This window comes from Staurois parvus, unplaced genomic scaffold (assembly GCF_062004578.1).
Source record: "Staurois parvus isolate SC_StPar_1 unplaced genomic scaffold, SC_StPar_1.0 ptg000031l, whole genome shotgun sequence".
Taxonomy (NCBI): Eukaryota; Metazoa; Chordata; class Amphibia; order Anura; family Ranidae; genus Staurois; species Staurois parvus.
The window spans coordinates 1073154-1088397 of record NW_028317827.1 but is presented as its reverse complement, the minus strand read 5'-3'; the positions used below and the strand labels follow the sequence as shown (position 1 = coordinate 1088397).

General features: G+C 39.4%; 1 protein-coding gene across 9 annotated transcripts in view; it reads right to left on the bottom strand.

The window, feature by feature from the left end:
* Positions 1-15244, bottom strand: part of FMNL2 (formin like 2) — a 334121-nt gene that overhangs the window by 133742 nt on the left and 185135 nt on the right. For 8 of the 9 annotated variants that reach the window (XM_089659530.1, XM_089659522.1, XM_089659550.1 and 5 more), the window contains exons 3-4: positions 9722-9802; positions 2293-2369 (exon numbers count right to left, since the gene is read on the bottom strand). In XM_089659530.1, the coding sequence (XP_089515656.1) occupies positions 2293-2369; positions 9722-9802 (158 nt within the window). The remainder of the gene's footprint in view (positions 1-2292; positions 2370-9721; positions 9803-15244) is intronic. The other variant, XM_089659513.1, reaches the window with a different exon arrangement.

The window sequence follows — 15244 nt, the reverse complement described above, 5'->3', positions numbered from 1 at the left end:
CTGGTGCTTATAGACCTTATAAAAATGTAATAAATGTAATTAATAAATACCCTGCAGATGGATATCCTGCACTACCAGGGGCTGGATAAAGCCAAACAAATGTTTATGGAGTACATGTAATTGCAGGTAATGTCTACGTGTTCAAACCTTCCAATCATAAAGGTAAATTATGAAAACTTTTCTGAAACAGAAAATGAGGAATTCTCTCAGTTTAAAGTGTACCTAACCCAAGAGCAAACATGTAATTTTTTGCAGCTTAATGGTCCATAGATTTGGTGGCTGCATTAGTGTCCCTTTTTTAGGCTAGGACCCTTTTGCTGCTGCCTGCTGTTCACAAAGTCTAGGGATGCTATTGGTGCTACAGTTGTGCTCAAAAGTTTGCATACCCTGGCAGAAATCATGAAAATATTGAAAATATGACTGATCATGCCAAAAAAACTGTATTTTATTTAAGTCTAGTGATCATATGAAGCCATTTATTATCACATAGTTGCTTCGCTCCTTTTTAAATCATAATAATAACAGAAATCACCCAAATGGCCCTGATCAAACGTTTGCATATCCTGGAATGTTTGGCCTTGGTACAGACACACAAGGTAACACACAGCTTAGAATGTCAATTAAAGGTTAATTTCCCGCATCTGTGGATTTTAAAATTACATTTAGTGTCTGTGTATAAATAGTCAATAGGTTTGTTAGCTCTCACATGGATGCACTGAGCAGGCTAGACAGTGAGCCATGGGGAGCAGAACAGAACTGCATAACAAGGTAAAGGTAATGGAACTTTTTAATGATGAAAAAGGATATCAAAAGATATCCAAAGCCTTGAATATGCCAGTCAGTACTGTTCAATCACTTATTAAGAAGTGGAAAATTCAAGGATCTCTTGATACAAAGCCAAGGTCAGGTTGAGCAAGAGAGATTGAACCCACGACTGCTAGAAGAATTGTTTGGGATACAAAGAAAAACCCACAGGTAACCTCAGGAGAAATACAGGCTGCTCCGAAAAAAGATGTGTTTTTCTTTTTTTGTAAGAAGCACAATACGATGATACTTACACAAAAATGAGCTGCATGGTCGAGTTGCCAGAAAGAAGCCTTTACCGAACCAATGCCCCACACAAAAAAAAAAAAGAAAAGGTTACAATATGCCCAACAACATCTTGGCACACATCACTGTTTTTTGTGGCACTGGCAAAGTAAAGGCTTCTCTCTGGCAACTCGACCATGGAGCTCGTTTTTGTTCAAGTATCGTCGTATTGTGCTCCTTGAAACAACCACACCGTCTTTTTCCAAAGCAGCCTGTATTTCTCCTGAGGTGACCTGTGGGTTTTTCTATGTATACCGAACAATTCTTCTGGCAGTTGTGGCTGCAATCGTTTTTGGTCTACCTGACCTTGGCTTGGAATCAAGAGATCATACTTTCCACTTCCTAATAAGTGATTGAACAGTACTGACTGACAATTTTTTATCCTTTATATCATTTTTATTTTTTTTATATCCTCCCAGTCAGTAAAAATAAAACCACAAATAACGCAGGCCATTGACGAGTCAAAAACTGAACATTCTGTTGATTGAAAAACAAAAATGGTGTATACGATTGTGCTATCATTGGTTTCATTTTTCTAAAAAAAAACAAACCGCATGCTGGATCAGACACTTTCAACTGCGGCACAAAAATTGTGTGTTGCAGGTGGCACATTAATGATGCAAAGTGGCTAAATGGTTAGCACTTCCGCCTGGCAGTACTAGGGTCGTTGGTTCAAATCCCAGCCATGGAACCTCCTGCCTGGAGTTTGCATGTTCTCCCTGTGCCTGCGTGGGTTTCCTCCGGGTATTCTGGTTTCCTCCCACACTCCAAAGACATGCTGGTATGTTAATTGGCTCCTGTCTAAATTGTCCCTACTATGTGTATGTATGAATGTAAATTAGGTATGTTAGATTGTATGCCCCTTGAGGGTTAGGGACTGATGTGAATGTACAATATATATATATATATGTAAAGCGCTGCGTAAATTGACAGCGCTATATAAGTACCATAAATAAATAATGCAAAAAAGGAATGATTTGACTATCCACATGAATTTTTGTTTGGTTTTCACATCGTTTATGGCCTACATAAGACACATCATGTGGTTATGGCTTGAAACGGGGAGTGGGTTTTCCAGCCCCGTGTATACAGATTTTCACAGTTCATTTGGCAGTTTACAGCATTAAATCCCTCTCTTCTATTCATGATGAAGGTAGTAGAGTAAATGATTCTTCTCCAGGTATTTTTAAAAATAAAACTTACCCTATATGATTTGTCCTCAAAGAAATCTCCAGCTCCCTCAGCACTTGAGTGGACTCCTGCACTCTTCTGCGAAACTTCTAAAGAAAAACAAAATTAGATTACAATTTACTCCCTTTTAAGTTTCAAGTAGTACTATGGCCTACCACACTGGATACAAATCGACTGGATAGTTAAGGTAGGTCCTCATATAATGTGTATGGTGAGCCTCACATTTGATATTTCTGGCAGTGATTCAAGGAGACCATTGTTCTAGGGGTGACTTATGCCTAGGCTGTCCTCCTCATACCCCAGCTGAACATCGCAATGCACATGAACAGTATTTTTCAGCACAAATTATACTTGGCCTTGTAACACCATCTGGCTTCCAAGGCCATAGCTGCATTACAGAAAATATACCAATATGCTACTTTTAGTCTTCAGGGTGCCTCAGAGCTGTTTATGTGTAGTTATCAAAATGCCTGTTTAAATGACATAAGATGAACATTATCTGATATGGCTCATAATGGTCAATTAAGGAGGATTGTACTGTATGTCTATGAACAAACCCTGCATGGACTTTACTAATTCCTTCTGTTCTAAAATAATGAACTCGCCAGAGGGATCTGCACAGGAAATGTATACTCAACAGGCATGATTCTGCACATTTTATGCTACTATTGCTTACAGGATGGATTTCCCAGCTACTGTTTTGTGTCCATGGATGTTTATTGTAAACCCATCACAATAATCCAAACATGATGCACTTTCCCTTTCAACCAAATAAATAATACTACCTAAACCATTCATACACATCATACATACAATATTCATACAATTACATGATCAGCGAGCAAAATCAATAATGTTAAAATAAAAAAATGTTAAGCATAATTCCATAATATACCTCCAAATGTCACATAATAAAGGGGAAGCATGGCATTTTTTAGAACGTTTAGTATAAGGCCCGGTTTACACTGATGCAATGCGAATTCCAACCCTTTATGACTGCGAGTTTGGTGTGAATTCATAGTGCGACTTCTTTGTGTTAGGTGCAATTTTGATGTGAATTGTTCAGCAGTTCAGATGTGATTCTGATAAGCCTCCCATTGACTTCAATGCAAAATCACATTCCACTGACTTCAGTGCAAAATCGCCTCCCAGTGCCGTCAATGCAAAACCAACTCCCATTGACTTCAATGCAAAATCGCTTCCGATTGGCTTCAGTGCAAACTTACCTCCAAATGACTTCATACAGATGGATTCGTATGGATGTTAACACAGGATTGCGATTTCAATTTGGTCCCCATTGAAGTCTATGGAGATGAAATTCGCACCACATCGGAATGAACTCACACAGGGCCCTTTTTTAGAATCGCACTGCATAGATGTAAATGGCCTTCATTAAAAACAATGTTTTTTTCAGATGACATGCGAATCTATTCCTTTCGGATCAGATCAAACCCACATAGAATTTGCATCAGTGTGAGGCCTTAATCTGATACCAAGGTTTTTGATACTGGCTACCCCAGTATCTTTTTTTCAATTGATCATCACAATTTTTCAAAGTTTATCATAAAAGTTTGTTGTTTGGTCTGAAAAACCCAAAATCACAAACCAGAGCAATTCACAATAAGCACAAAAAACAGAGGGTACTCTCCATAAAAAAACAATAAGTACTGTAGATCCAGAGGTGTAGGCAGCTGATGCTACTTGTACATATTATCTTTTCTTGTAACAGTTGAGCTTGTCAGTGCCTTGCCCAAGCCTCCCTATTGGTTAGTGAGGCCACAAATTACAATAAATAAGTCAAGGAGGGGCAAGTCGTAAAGCTTAACTATAGTAAAACAAAATACATAATAGATTTCAAAGATCGATTCTCAATTGCTTATCCTGTTTATTTGAAATTCTGTGTACATGTAGTCCCCATAAATACCTTAGAATCTTTACAGAGTGTCTCTTCTGCATTAATTTCCTTTATACCTGTGTCAGCAATTCATTCTGCTCTCTCAACATCTCACTTTGTAGCCACCCATTCAAATGCACTCAGAGCAGAGGGTGATAATGAGTGATAATGAGTGAAAGAACACATCCCCGGTAACCCTCTAGACTAGCATGTTCCTCCCTGATGGACACTGGATGCTGCAAACATTAGCTGTGCTGGTCAGTTGCTTGATTGCCTTTCAAGAAGCAGGCATGATGGAATGTACCTAGTGGGCAGACTGCACAGCTAAAGTCTACACCATTCAATGGCCAACTAATCCCTGGAACATGTATGTCTAGAGGGAATGTGTATTACCCCTGCTGGCTGTTATGGAGCCAGAAATAAAAAAAAAAACAAAGCAGCTGCAACTACAGAAATGGACTGAGGATATGCACACGTTTTTAAAGTGATTAACTTTAGTCTACTTTAAGTAACATAGTAAAAGTGAAGATTTTGCAAACATCTCAGATATCTCAGATATCTATGTCTATGCATCAGCTGATAATTCTGGCACATGGTTTTCTATGAAAGTAACATCTGCTTGTTTTTTCATCAAACACTGAGTTTGAAGTGCACGTTTGTGACAGGTTTACTTTAAAACTGAACTCTGGAGCAAAAAAGTTCTCCCTTCCATTCATCCAAGGATAAATCCCATTTATTTATAAGGTACCAGTAAAAATAACTTTTACTTACTCCATCCTTCACTCCCCCAGCTATTGGTGCTCAACTCTTCTCCCAGAGGCTTCGCTTGTGGGCGGTCCTTCAGCGTCCTCACATACAATACAGGGCTAGTGGCCCTGCATTGTACTTGAAGATGAGAGAGAGCTAAAATAGCTCTGTAATCATGTATACATCATTGCATGTTTTGTTTCAAATGCAAGCGGTGTAATTTGACTTTGTATCAACCTTGTGCAGCCAACTGTACAGAAGAGCACAGATTGGAAGAAGGAGAACATGATGATAGGAGGAGAGAGCAGAGTGACAATGAGCTCATCAGTGTGCTGCTCCTCCTTTCACTGTCCAGTCACAGGCTGGGGGAGAGACAAGACCTGTAAGTGTTACTGATTTGCCATATAGGGCTTTGCTATATTGAGAAGATGTATAAATCTCAGCTGTGGATAGATAAAAATCCAAATCATGTGACAGATAAAATAGCTTATATATATGGTTTAGCTTTAAAGCCACAGCATGTGGAGGTCCCAATATGGATGGCTTACATAAAATACCTTAACATATCATTCATGAGAATAATAGACACTTAGAAGTTTATAGACAGGTAAAAGTATACATATATAGATATAACACTTTAAGATAACAAGGGTTTAGGTCTACTTAGTCTTTGGTTTTAATTTTTGTTCTGTAACTAGGACAGGTACACTTTATTCTCTCAAACTTTCCACAGTTTAAGAATGAAGGCTCACACAAAGCAGTTTTTGTGACCCTTTGATTTGACATCTTGGCCATAGACTTTCCCAAGCTTACAATCCTATATACTGTGAGTGCTGTGGAATTGTGCCATCACTAGAACAATAGCAGCCCCATAAATGTCCTTGTTTCAATTTTCATAAGCAGTGTTTTCATAAGAAATATTAATTCTAAGCCAGAGTGCAAAGAGCTCCATAGTAGCTACCAGTCATGGAAATACTACAATAATAGCTAACCACTTAGTGTTTAACGTGTATGTATGAACCTTTGAAGTATAGGTACAGTATCAGTTTAAAAGGGCTTTTGTGTACCAGCCAATTTCTCATTTTAAAACATATGACCACCCAAATGAAAATCTCAGTTTCCAGTTTAACTTGACATTGCTAGGGGGGTTTCAGTGATACGGCCCTCTGTCTATATAGGTTTATTGATGCCAAGGACTGTACAGTAGTAATCTGACTGGAGGATATTTAGTTGGTTGTTCCAGTCTTCATTAGAATTTGATCTTTACCTCAAGGAGTTCCATGGACCAGTGCCCAAATCAGACTGCTTCGGGCCTGATATAAATACTTATTACAACTATAAAATTTACAACCCATTGGAAAATTTCTTTGAAAAAGTGCTGATCCTTTTCTTTAGGGAGAGGGCACTGTATCATGTTGGTATCACTCGCTGAACTGCAAGATACTATATGGAAGGTTAGCATAATTGAGAACAGGCGGATATTGCCCTGCCGCTAAACTAGAGTTTAGGGAGAATGTGGACTTTAACATGTCAAGTTGTGGCCAGGCTATGGACCTTTATATATTTACATATTCTTAACAAGCAGCAAATGATCCTTACAGCAAGCCCTACTTGACCTCTGTAGATGCATCTACTGTGAAATAATTAATTCTCAAAGCTCACAGCAGAAGTACCAAAGTCCTAGTTTAAGCCAGTACAGCTCTGCAGCTGCTTCTTAGCAGCACTGACTCAGCAGCTCAGCTCAACCTAATTCCCCCTGCCATCAGTGACATAACAGCTTAGCTCCCCCTCCCAGCAGTGACTGAGAAGGCCTCCAGCCACCTAAACTCTAGTGTAAACACATTAGAACTCCGAAAGAGAGCAGGAGCTAACCAGTTGGGAGAACCAACTTAAAGGACTTCAGCAATTCTGCTGTGCACTTTGAAAATGAAGCTTTGAGCTGCAGGCTCCACAGTGAGTGCTATACATGACAGTGAATGCTGTACATGACATTGAATGCTATACATGTCAGTGAATGCTATACATGTCAGTGAGTGCTATACATGACATTGAATGCTATACATGTCAGTGAATGCTATACATGTCAGTGAGTGCTATACATGTCAGTGAATGCTATACATGTCAGTGAGTGCTTGTTTAGAAATGTAGTCTACTACTTGTTAAGAATGTGTAAATTTGTCCATAGCCTGGCCAAAGGTGGACACAATGCATAAATAAATGGGCATACAAACCTGTCCAATTCACTTAGCAGCAATCCAATAAGTTAAAGCGGTAGTAAACCACGGCCTTTGAAAAAAATAAAAAATCCCCTGCACGACAATGGCATAATGTGGTATTATGCATCACATACTACCACATTATGAAATACTTGCCTTAGAATGACACCTCCAGCAGTGCGCTGTCACCGCTGACAAGGCTTCCATCTTTCCCCAGTCTTCCTTCCGGGTTTGCTGGCTCCGGTCCTTTGAATGGCTGATACAATGACATCAATTGTGTCAATTGATGACAATTGCTTGGTCATGCAACACTGTACCCAAATTAATGTTATGCCCTTTTTTCCCCACAAATAGAGATTTCTTTTTGTGGTATTTGATCACCTCTGTGGGCTCTATTTTTTGCGTTATAAACAAAAAAAGACAGGCAATATTGAAAAAAAAACTATTATTTTTTATTTTCTACTATAAAACATATCCAATATAAAGAAAAATCAAATTTCTTCATAAATTTAGGCCAAAACGTTTTTTGCTATGTATTTTTGATAAAAAAATCCCAATAAGTGTATATTGATTAGTTTGCACAAAAGTTATAGTGTCTACAAACTATGGGACATATACTGGAATTTTTTTTATTTATTTATTTTTCATACTAGTACTGGCAGCGATCAATGACTTATGGCGGGACTGCGATAACTAACTGACACTTTGGGGAACCAGTGACACTAATACAGTGATCAATGCTAAAAATATAAACTGATTACTGTACTAATGACACTGGTTGGGAAGCGGTTAACATCTACAGTGATCAAAGGGTTAAGTTTGTGCCTAGCTATGCGCTTGGTGTACACTAGATGGCGCTGGTACAAGAGGAAGTGATAGATCATGTTCCCAGCTCTGCAGAGACACACGATCCATCACTTTCTCCTGTCACAACAGAACTGTGCCTACATAAACTTAGGCACACCTCTATTCTTCTTCCCTGCCCAAAGATCAGTGGGTGCCAGCGAAGATCCATTCACAGGGACTCGCAGATCGGCTTCTGCTTTGACAGTTCACAGCAGAAGCGATCCGCCAGTGGCGCACATACTCCTGTGAGGCGTAAGTGCAAAATCACGTATAAATACATGCTTTTGCACAGGAGAGCCGCCCTATAGCAGTAAAACTGCTATAGGGCAGATGTAAAGTGGTTAATAGCTTACTAAGTTCACAGCTACCTTATCTTTTAATCCTTGCCTATGTTTCCCATTTAAAGCAAAGTTCCACCCAAAATGGGAAGTTCTGCTTTAACTGCTCCTCCCCGCTCCTGTTTGCGAAATGGAGCTTTTGGGGAGGAGGAGGGATCGGGTAAACAATCATGACAGGTACCCGCTCCCACTTGCGCTTCAACCACCTAGGTGATCTGAACCAGAAGTTCTCCAACCTCCCTGCAGTCTTCTGGGACACATGACAGGTCTCAGAAGACTGCGCGACCATTCACAGTGTGCAGCGCCACTCGCGCATGTGCAGTGGGCACCCGGCTGTGAAGCCACAAGCTGTCACAGCCGGGTGACCATAGTAAAGATACAAACTGTTGGGCCAAGCACAGAGCTGGATCCTGGTACAGGTGAATGGCTGTTTATTAAAAGTCAGCAGCTACAGTTTTTTGTAGCTGCTTACTTTTAATTTTTGCAAACATGACTGGAGCTCCACTTTAAGCTGGTGCTATGAATGCTGCCCCAAGATTCTTGTTTCAGGGTGTCTCCTTTCTCCTGCTGCATCCTATGTAGCCATCCTTGTATGCAGGAACTAGATTTGTGTCTCCCTACCCTGTGTGCATCAACAGAAACACACAGCCACATAGCCTAGTATGGCAAGGCACTCCCCTGATCCCCCCTCCATTCCCCAAGCTAACAGACTGGCTTGAGACTGCACTTTCCACTGTTAACTCTTTCCTGTGAGACTCAGAAGTTCATGGAAGCAGTCCTGAGAGAGATGGAACCAGCAATATTGAAAATTTGCTGGGGAATGTTTATTTTATTGTGCGTAATGTTTTAACTAAAAATGCAAAGGGCTTATTATAACTTTAACTGTATTACTACTTTAAGTGTACTTTAACTGAAATCACAAAGCTGAGATTGTTTGAATGGAAAAGACGGGAGAAGCAATCAGAAATCTGATCTCCTCCGTTCATCAAGCTGAGACATCAGTATGGGATATGAGCACATCTGGCTGCCTGGATATTAATAATTACATATATTTTTGTAGCAGTAAAGCTGTATTTTAAGTTATAGCTTTCATTTTTGCCAAGTTATTTTTTTTCCATGTCTAGAAATGAAGCCAGTTGCTGTCCCACTGATCTGGTTAAAGGTCAAATTCACCTATAAATAATAGCTCCTTTTCTTAATGCCATTTTTGGATTGCAGTGTGACGTTTTTCAACTCTGCTGTGTTGGATCCTCTCAAGGACTTTCCATGATACAGTCAACTCTTAAACTTTGGTTGGATGTCCCCCTGGAACCTCAGTGTAACAGATTACCCATCAGAAAACAGTGTAACTAACACATGCAGAAATGACTGGCCACAATCGATAATAAATATCCTCTTACCTTCCGTGTTACTGCTGGATCTAGGTAGCCTTTAAGCTTCTGGATATATGTGTGCGGAGGATTCTTTACTTGAAATCTTTCCTAGAAAGAAAAAGACAACACTGTCAATGGAGAAATACTGTACAAACTAAAGTCTCTGTCATATGAACATGGTTTGGTCAGATGCTTTCACAAACCAGTAACAGCTTGCTTACAACTGAGCGTCATTGGGGGTAACAAAATCCTTGTTGCTTCCGCTCCTTGAATATCTCTATGGTAAGCTGTCGGAACCCCCTTCTTCAACATGTAATAGCAATCCAGTGGCTATTTAGCTGTTAGGATCACTTTTATATGAAAGAGCATCACCAGCTGAATAAAAGGATACCATGGGTCATGATTGCAGTTGCAGCCATGGCCCTGGTATAATCACTTCAACCCAAGGGTGTGTGGATGCGTGCTATGGGCTGGAAGTGGCTAAGTCATCGTCACATGGTGATATTTAGCCTTTGGTCTGGAAAAATTTAAAGGAATTGAAAGTCTTTATGTTTTTAGGGATATAGGTAGTTGTACTTAGCTCAAAATGGTATGTAAGTTCAAAACGTTTGTTTAGGTTTGAATAGAGTGAGGAAGTGTTAAATTATTTTGTTGTCTGTGTCCCAACTGAAGAGAATCAACCCCCTGGTAATTACTGTCACCGAGACAGAAAGCAGGAGGAAATCCTGAATTCTGTAGATGTCACCAAAGTAAGAGTTGAGGATAAATCATCCAACTGGGACAAATGGTTTGGTGACATCTATCAAAGATGGAAATTTGCTCTCATTTCCTGCTGTGTCTTCTGGACTGGAAGTGAATGGATACCTCCCAGTGGCACAAAGAAAGCAAACGTCTCTGTTTTTAAACTGACATGGGTTTACTTTATTCAAAACTTTAAAAAAAGGTTTTGTTTATCCATACATTTTAATATGAATAAAGTAGTTACATTCCACAAACACAGCTAAATACATCATTATGAATTATACATCACAGTTACATAGTTAGTCTGGTTGAAAAAAGACACAAGTCCATCCAGTTCAACCAATAAAAGGGTAAAATATATATATAATCCCAAATACACAATCCTATACCAACAGTTGATCAAAAAAACAAAACAAAACAATAAAGCATGACCCAATTTGCTCCAGCAGGGGAAAAAAAAATTTCCTGATCCTCCAAGAGGCAATCAGATATTCACTGGATCAGCTGTACCTATAAATAAATAAATCAAAAAAATTATAACCCTGTTCAGCCACACTTGACATCCAAACATTGCTGAAAAGGGGAACATACAAGTTAGTGACCTCACTTTCCTCTGCTGAAGGTAAGCAATGCAGTTTGGTCACTCACCCGCCTCCAACCCAGTGAGTGGACAATGAAGGACACTCTGCTCTCTCTTTCTGTCAGCAAGTTACCAGTGTTGGACAGACAGCACTATACAATAGTACCTGTTTGGCTTAAAGTGCTTACCTACCCTCTGCCAGTGTAAGATCCATACAGGAAGATTGTAAAAAGGCCAACTGTATTCAAAAATATACCTAATGATTTTTTTCTTAATAAATACCTACTTGACTTGAATACAATTTGTTACATCTGCCAAGATTTCAGTGTTATTTCTTTTAAAAACCTGTTAATTAAAGTCTTCCATCAAACTATATATTCACTGTATTTGTGCTTACTGCATACTGTACAATGTCCTTCACATAAATCATGCAATCATAAAAACCATGTGTACAGAAAATAAAAAAATGACTACTAAATGATGTTTCCAATAATTAGTTGAAATGCAGCTTAGCTACACCTTAAAAGAAACCATCTGACAACATCTTGTAATAAAACCATTTGGAAATTATCACTCGGGCCTACAACCAAGCCACCATCTTCAACTTCACTATAGTTCTGAAGTATCTTCCTATATTGCCAAACTCTTCCAATTTTTAAGACTGTTAACTAGGCCTTCCTGCCAAATATCCTACAGTTGCAGGGTATTTCAAGACAGAAAGACCTATTATCTTACAAAATTCATGGTGAACTACTATGGAGTCAATTCATGTATCCAAAATGAAAAAGGAACAGACCACTTTCTGCATTAATGACATCTCATTTACTAAGCTTTGGGGTCATTTCCCTAGAGTGTACAATCTTCAAAATGCCACATCTTAGCTTTTTGATACCTAGTGCTTTTAATTGGATTATGTTAGCAAGGCTCTGCTTTAAAATTTTTCTTTTCAATAGTTTTGAATTGTGCCTAATTTTGGTTATACTGGGGTTGATTTACTAGAGAGTGCAAAATCTGGTGCATCTATGGATTGAAGCCAATCAGCTTCTAATTTCAACTTGTTCAATTAAGCAAAAAATGGGGTGCGTATTGATGTTATATCCTTGAGGTATTGCCCTGATTGAGGATTCTTAATTCACTTAACTGGTCACGGCTCTATTTTTTATGCTGCTTGTCCTTGCCATACGGCAGGCATTGTTTAATTTTCAATGGCTGAGGCTATTTTTTTTATATTTTTGGTTTTTATTCTTTCTTTTGGTTTTTGTACTGTTAATTTATGTGTAACGCTGAAAACTCTCAAATAAAGAGAATTTGACAAATAAAAGCTTAGACAAAAAAAAACTGGAAGCTGATTTGTTTCTATGCACAGTTGCACCAGATTTTGCACTCTCCAGTTTTAGTAAATCAAATCCACTGTATAATAAAGCCATAAACAGGGGCGGACTGACCATTTGGAAACTCGGGCAGTGCCCGAGGGCCTGGGGTCAGTAGGGGGCCCCATGAGATGCCCCTGGTACCTTTTTCATAGGCTTTTTTGAGTTTGGGCAAGGACAAAGGGGCTCCATGATCTCCTATTGCCCGGGGGCCCCATGAGTTGTCAGTCTGCCCCTGTCCATAAGTTTATACTTTATAGCCCCTTGGTACAGGACCCAGAAGCAAGTGGAGAGAACTGGAGTAGTGGGCACTGCATCAGTGATTTTAAGCTTCCAGGGTAGGCCAGGTAGGGTGTATACATAGTGTAAAATTTTGGGGAGCCCAGGATCACCAACCAACTGATTTGGTAAAAGCAAGAGACTTTATTTCGCAAAATATAAACAAAAGCAGTTCACTTCACCATGAAAACAAACAAAACAGTCCATCAACCTCTGGTATAAAATAACCACTTGCCCTCCAGAGGATTTACCCCCCTTCCTGACCAGGCCATTTTCTGTGATACAGCGCTGCATTACTCCAACTGACAATTGCGCGGTCATGCAACGCTGTACATAAATGAAATTTATGTTGTATTTTCCCACAAATAGACCTTTCTTTTGGTGGTATTTGATCACCTTTGCATTTCTAATTTTTTGCGCTATAAAACAAAAATACAGACAATTGTGAAAAAAACTATATTTTTTACATTTTGCTATAAAACTTATCCAGTAAAAAATTTTAAACATCAAATTTCTTCATAAATTTAGGCCAACATGTATTCTGCTACATGTTTGCTAAAAAAATCCCAATACATGTAAAGTAATTGATTTACGTGAAAGTTATAGCGTCTACAAATGATGGTATATATACTGGAATTTTCTTTTTTTTATACTAGTAATGGTGGCAATCAGCGACTTATAGCGGGACTGCAGCAGGCATTCTGACACTGGGGAGGGACTGACCAGCTGTCACCAACATCCCAATTACACTAATACAGTGATCAGTGCTAATAAAAAGCACTGACACTGTATTAATGACACTGGGCAGGAAGGGGTTAACATCTATGACGATCAAAGGGTTAACTGTGTGCTTTGAGCTGTTTTACATAATGTGCTGTGTGTGTTTTACTAGGGAGACATGCTGTGCAGAGAAATACAAAGCAACATGTTCTTGCTGACAGGAGAGAGACCCATGTTGTTTACACACAGATCTCTCCCCCGTCCACTTTACTCGGCGATCGCTGGGTGCTAGAGAGGAGTCTTCGGCCAGGACCCGGTGATTGACATCCGTAGCCGCCAATGGTGGCATGGGCAGGGTAGTGCATGCATGCGCCCCTACCTGGAAATGCAAATCACATATATATATATACACATGATTTTGTGCAGCCCTGCCACCCTGTAGCAGTATTTTTTAGGAAAAACTCCAGCAACACCTTGTCCCTTAACAGGGTCTAAAGACCCCGCCTGCTCCAGGGGTCCAAAGAAAGTCACCACAGCCCAGCAGGATCTCAGTAGCTCAGACAGTACTCAGCTCCTCTCAAAAATATGTCCTGCTCCACACTTCACCTCCTGGACTCCTGCTGACTGCGTCCTGCCCTTTTCAGCCTTCTCTTGCAGCCAGGTAAACCCTTTCAGGACCACAGTACCCATATGGTTGGTTCCCACCCAAAATCTTTCTGAATTCCGAGTCCCATATGAAGACCTAACAATCCTGAGAAACACTACAAGTCAGTTTTTCTTTTTCTCTGGATCGCCCCGGAACCCCTCAAGCTGTATGGGTGAGAATCCCTGAGTACCCCAAGCTGTCTCTTGTCGCCCCTCTTAAAGGGACAATAACCCAAATAGCAGTGATATATACCTGTTTTCCCGGACCCATTTTTTGCATCCTGTACGTTGGTCTAAACTGGACAAATGTAACTATGTATAAAATATCCGTACCTTGAATTCATATTAAAACAAGTATAAAAATGTTTTAAAAAAACATGATTGTTTAATATTACATTAAAAAGCCACCCCCTTCCCCCCAAAAAATATACCCCAGCAGAAGCTGCAGCAAAATGACAGCTGAGAAAATGTACTAAACAAAACACTTTTATGAATGGCTTACTTGAGTGTCAGCCGGATTTCCTCAATTAAGCACTAGATGTAGTAGAGCTGTTATTTTTAGCTGTATGCCCAATCTACAGGGCAGTAAAAACAAAAAACAATGTATAAGTAAAAGCAAAAGGCATTTTCTTTCTTATGTAATGCTTTCTATGGCTCAAGCTCAAGAATCAGTATAAAGGGTCAAGCAGAAAGGAGTCTACATACTGTATGTGTCCTGATTTTAAATAATTTATAATACAAGTTCACATCAATAGACTTCTCATGAGCTGTTTAACTTAAAGACCCTGTCAGACTATGCACTTTCACTGTGTTGTCAACATTTTATTCTTTTGGCATTATATGTGATAGTCTAAAGAACAGCTCAATATTAAAAGGCCAACTTGTCACTTTAGAGTTAGAAGCATTCCACTGAATATCATGGAGCAATTTAGAAGAGAACATTGGTTAATCTGGGAAAATGGATAATGCGCTTGGCCAAAAGTCATTCACATCACATGGATGAATTGTCTTGACGTTGTACTGAGGTCAGACTCGAAGCAATCTTGTTATGTGTAGTAATTATTTGTGATTATTGTTATGTTAAAAATATCAAGAAACTGTGTATTGACACTAGAATGAGGCTCTAGTGGTTTATTCACACAAGACGCGCTCAGAAATGCATGTTAAAGAGACCCTGTCACTAGGCCATTTATTTCAACAACAAACTTACCATAA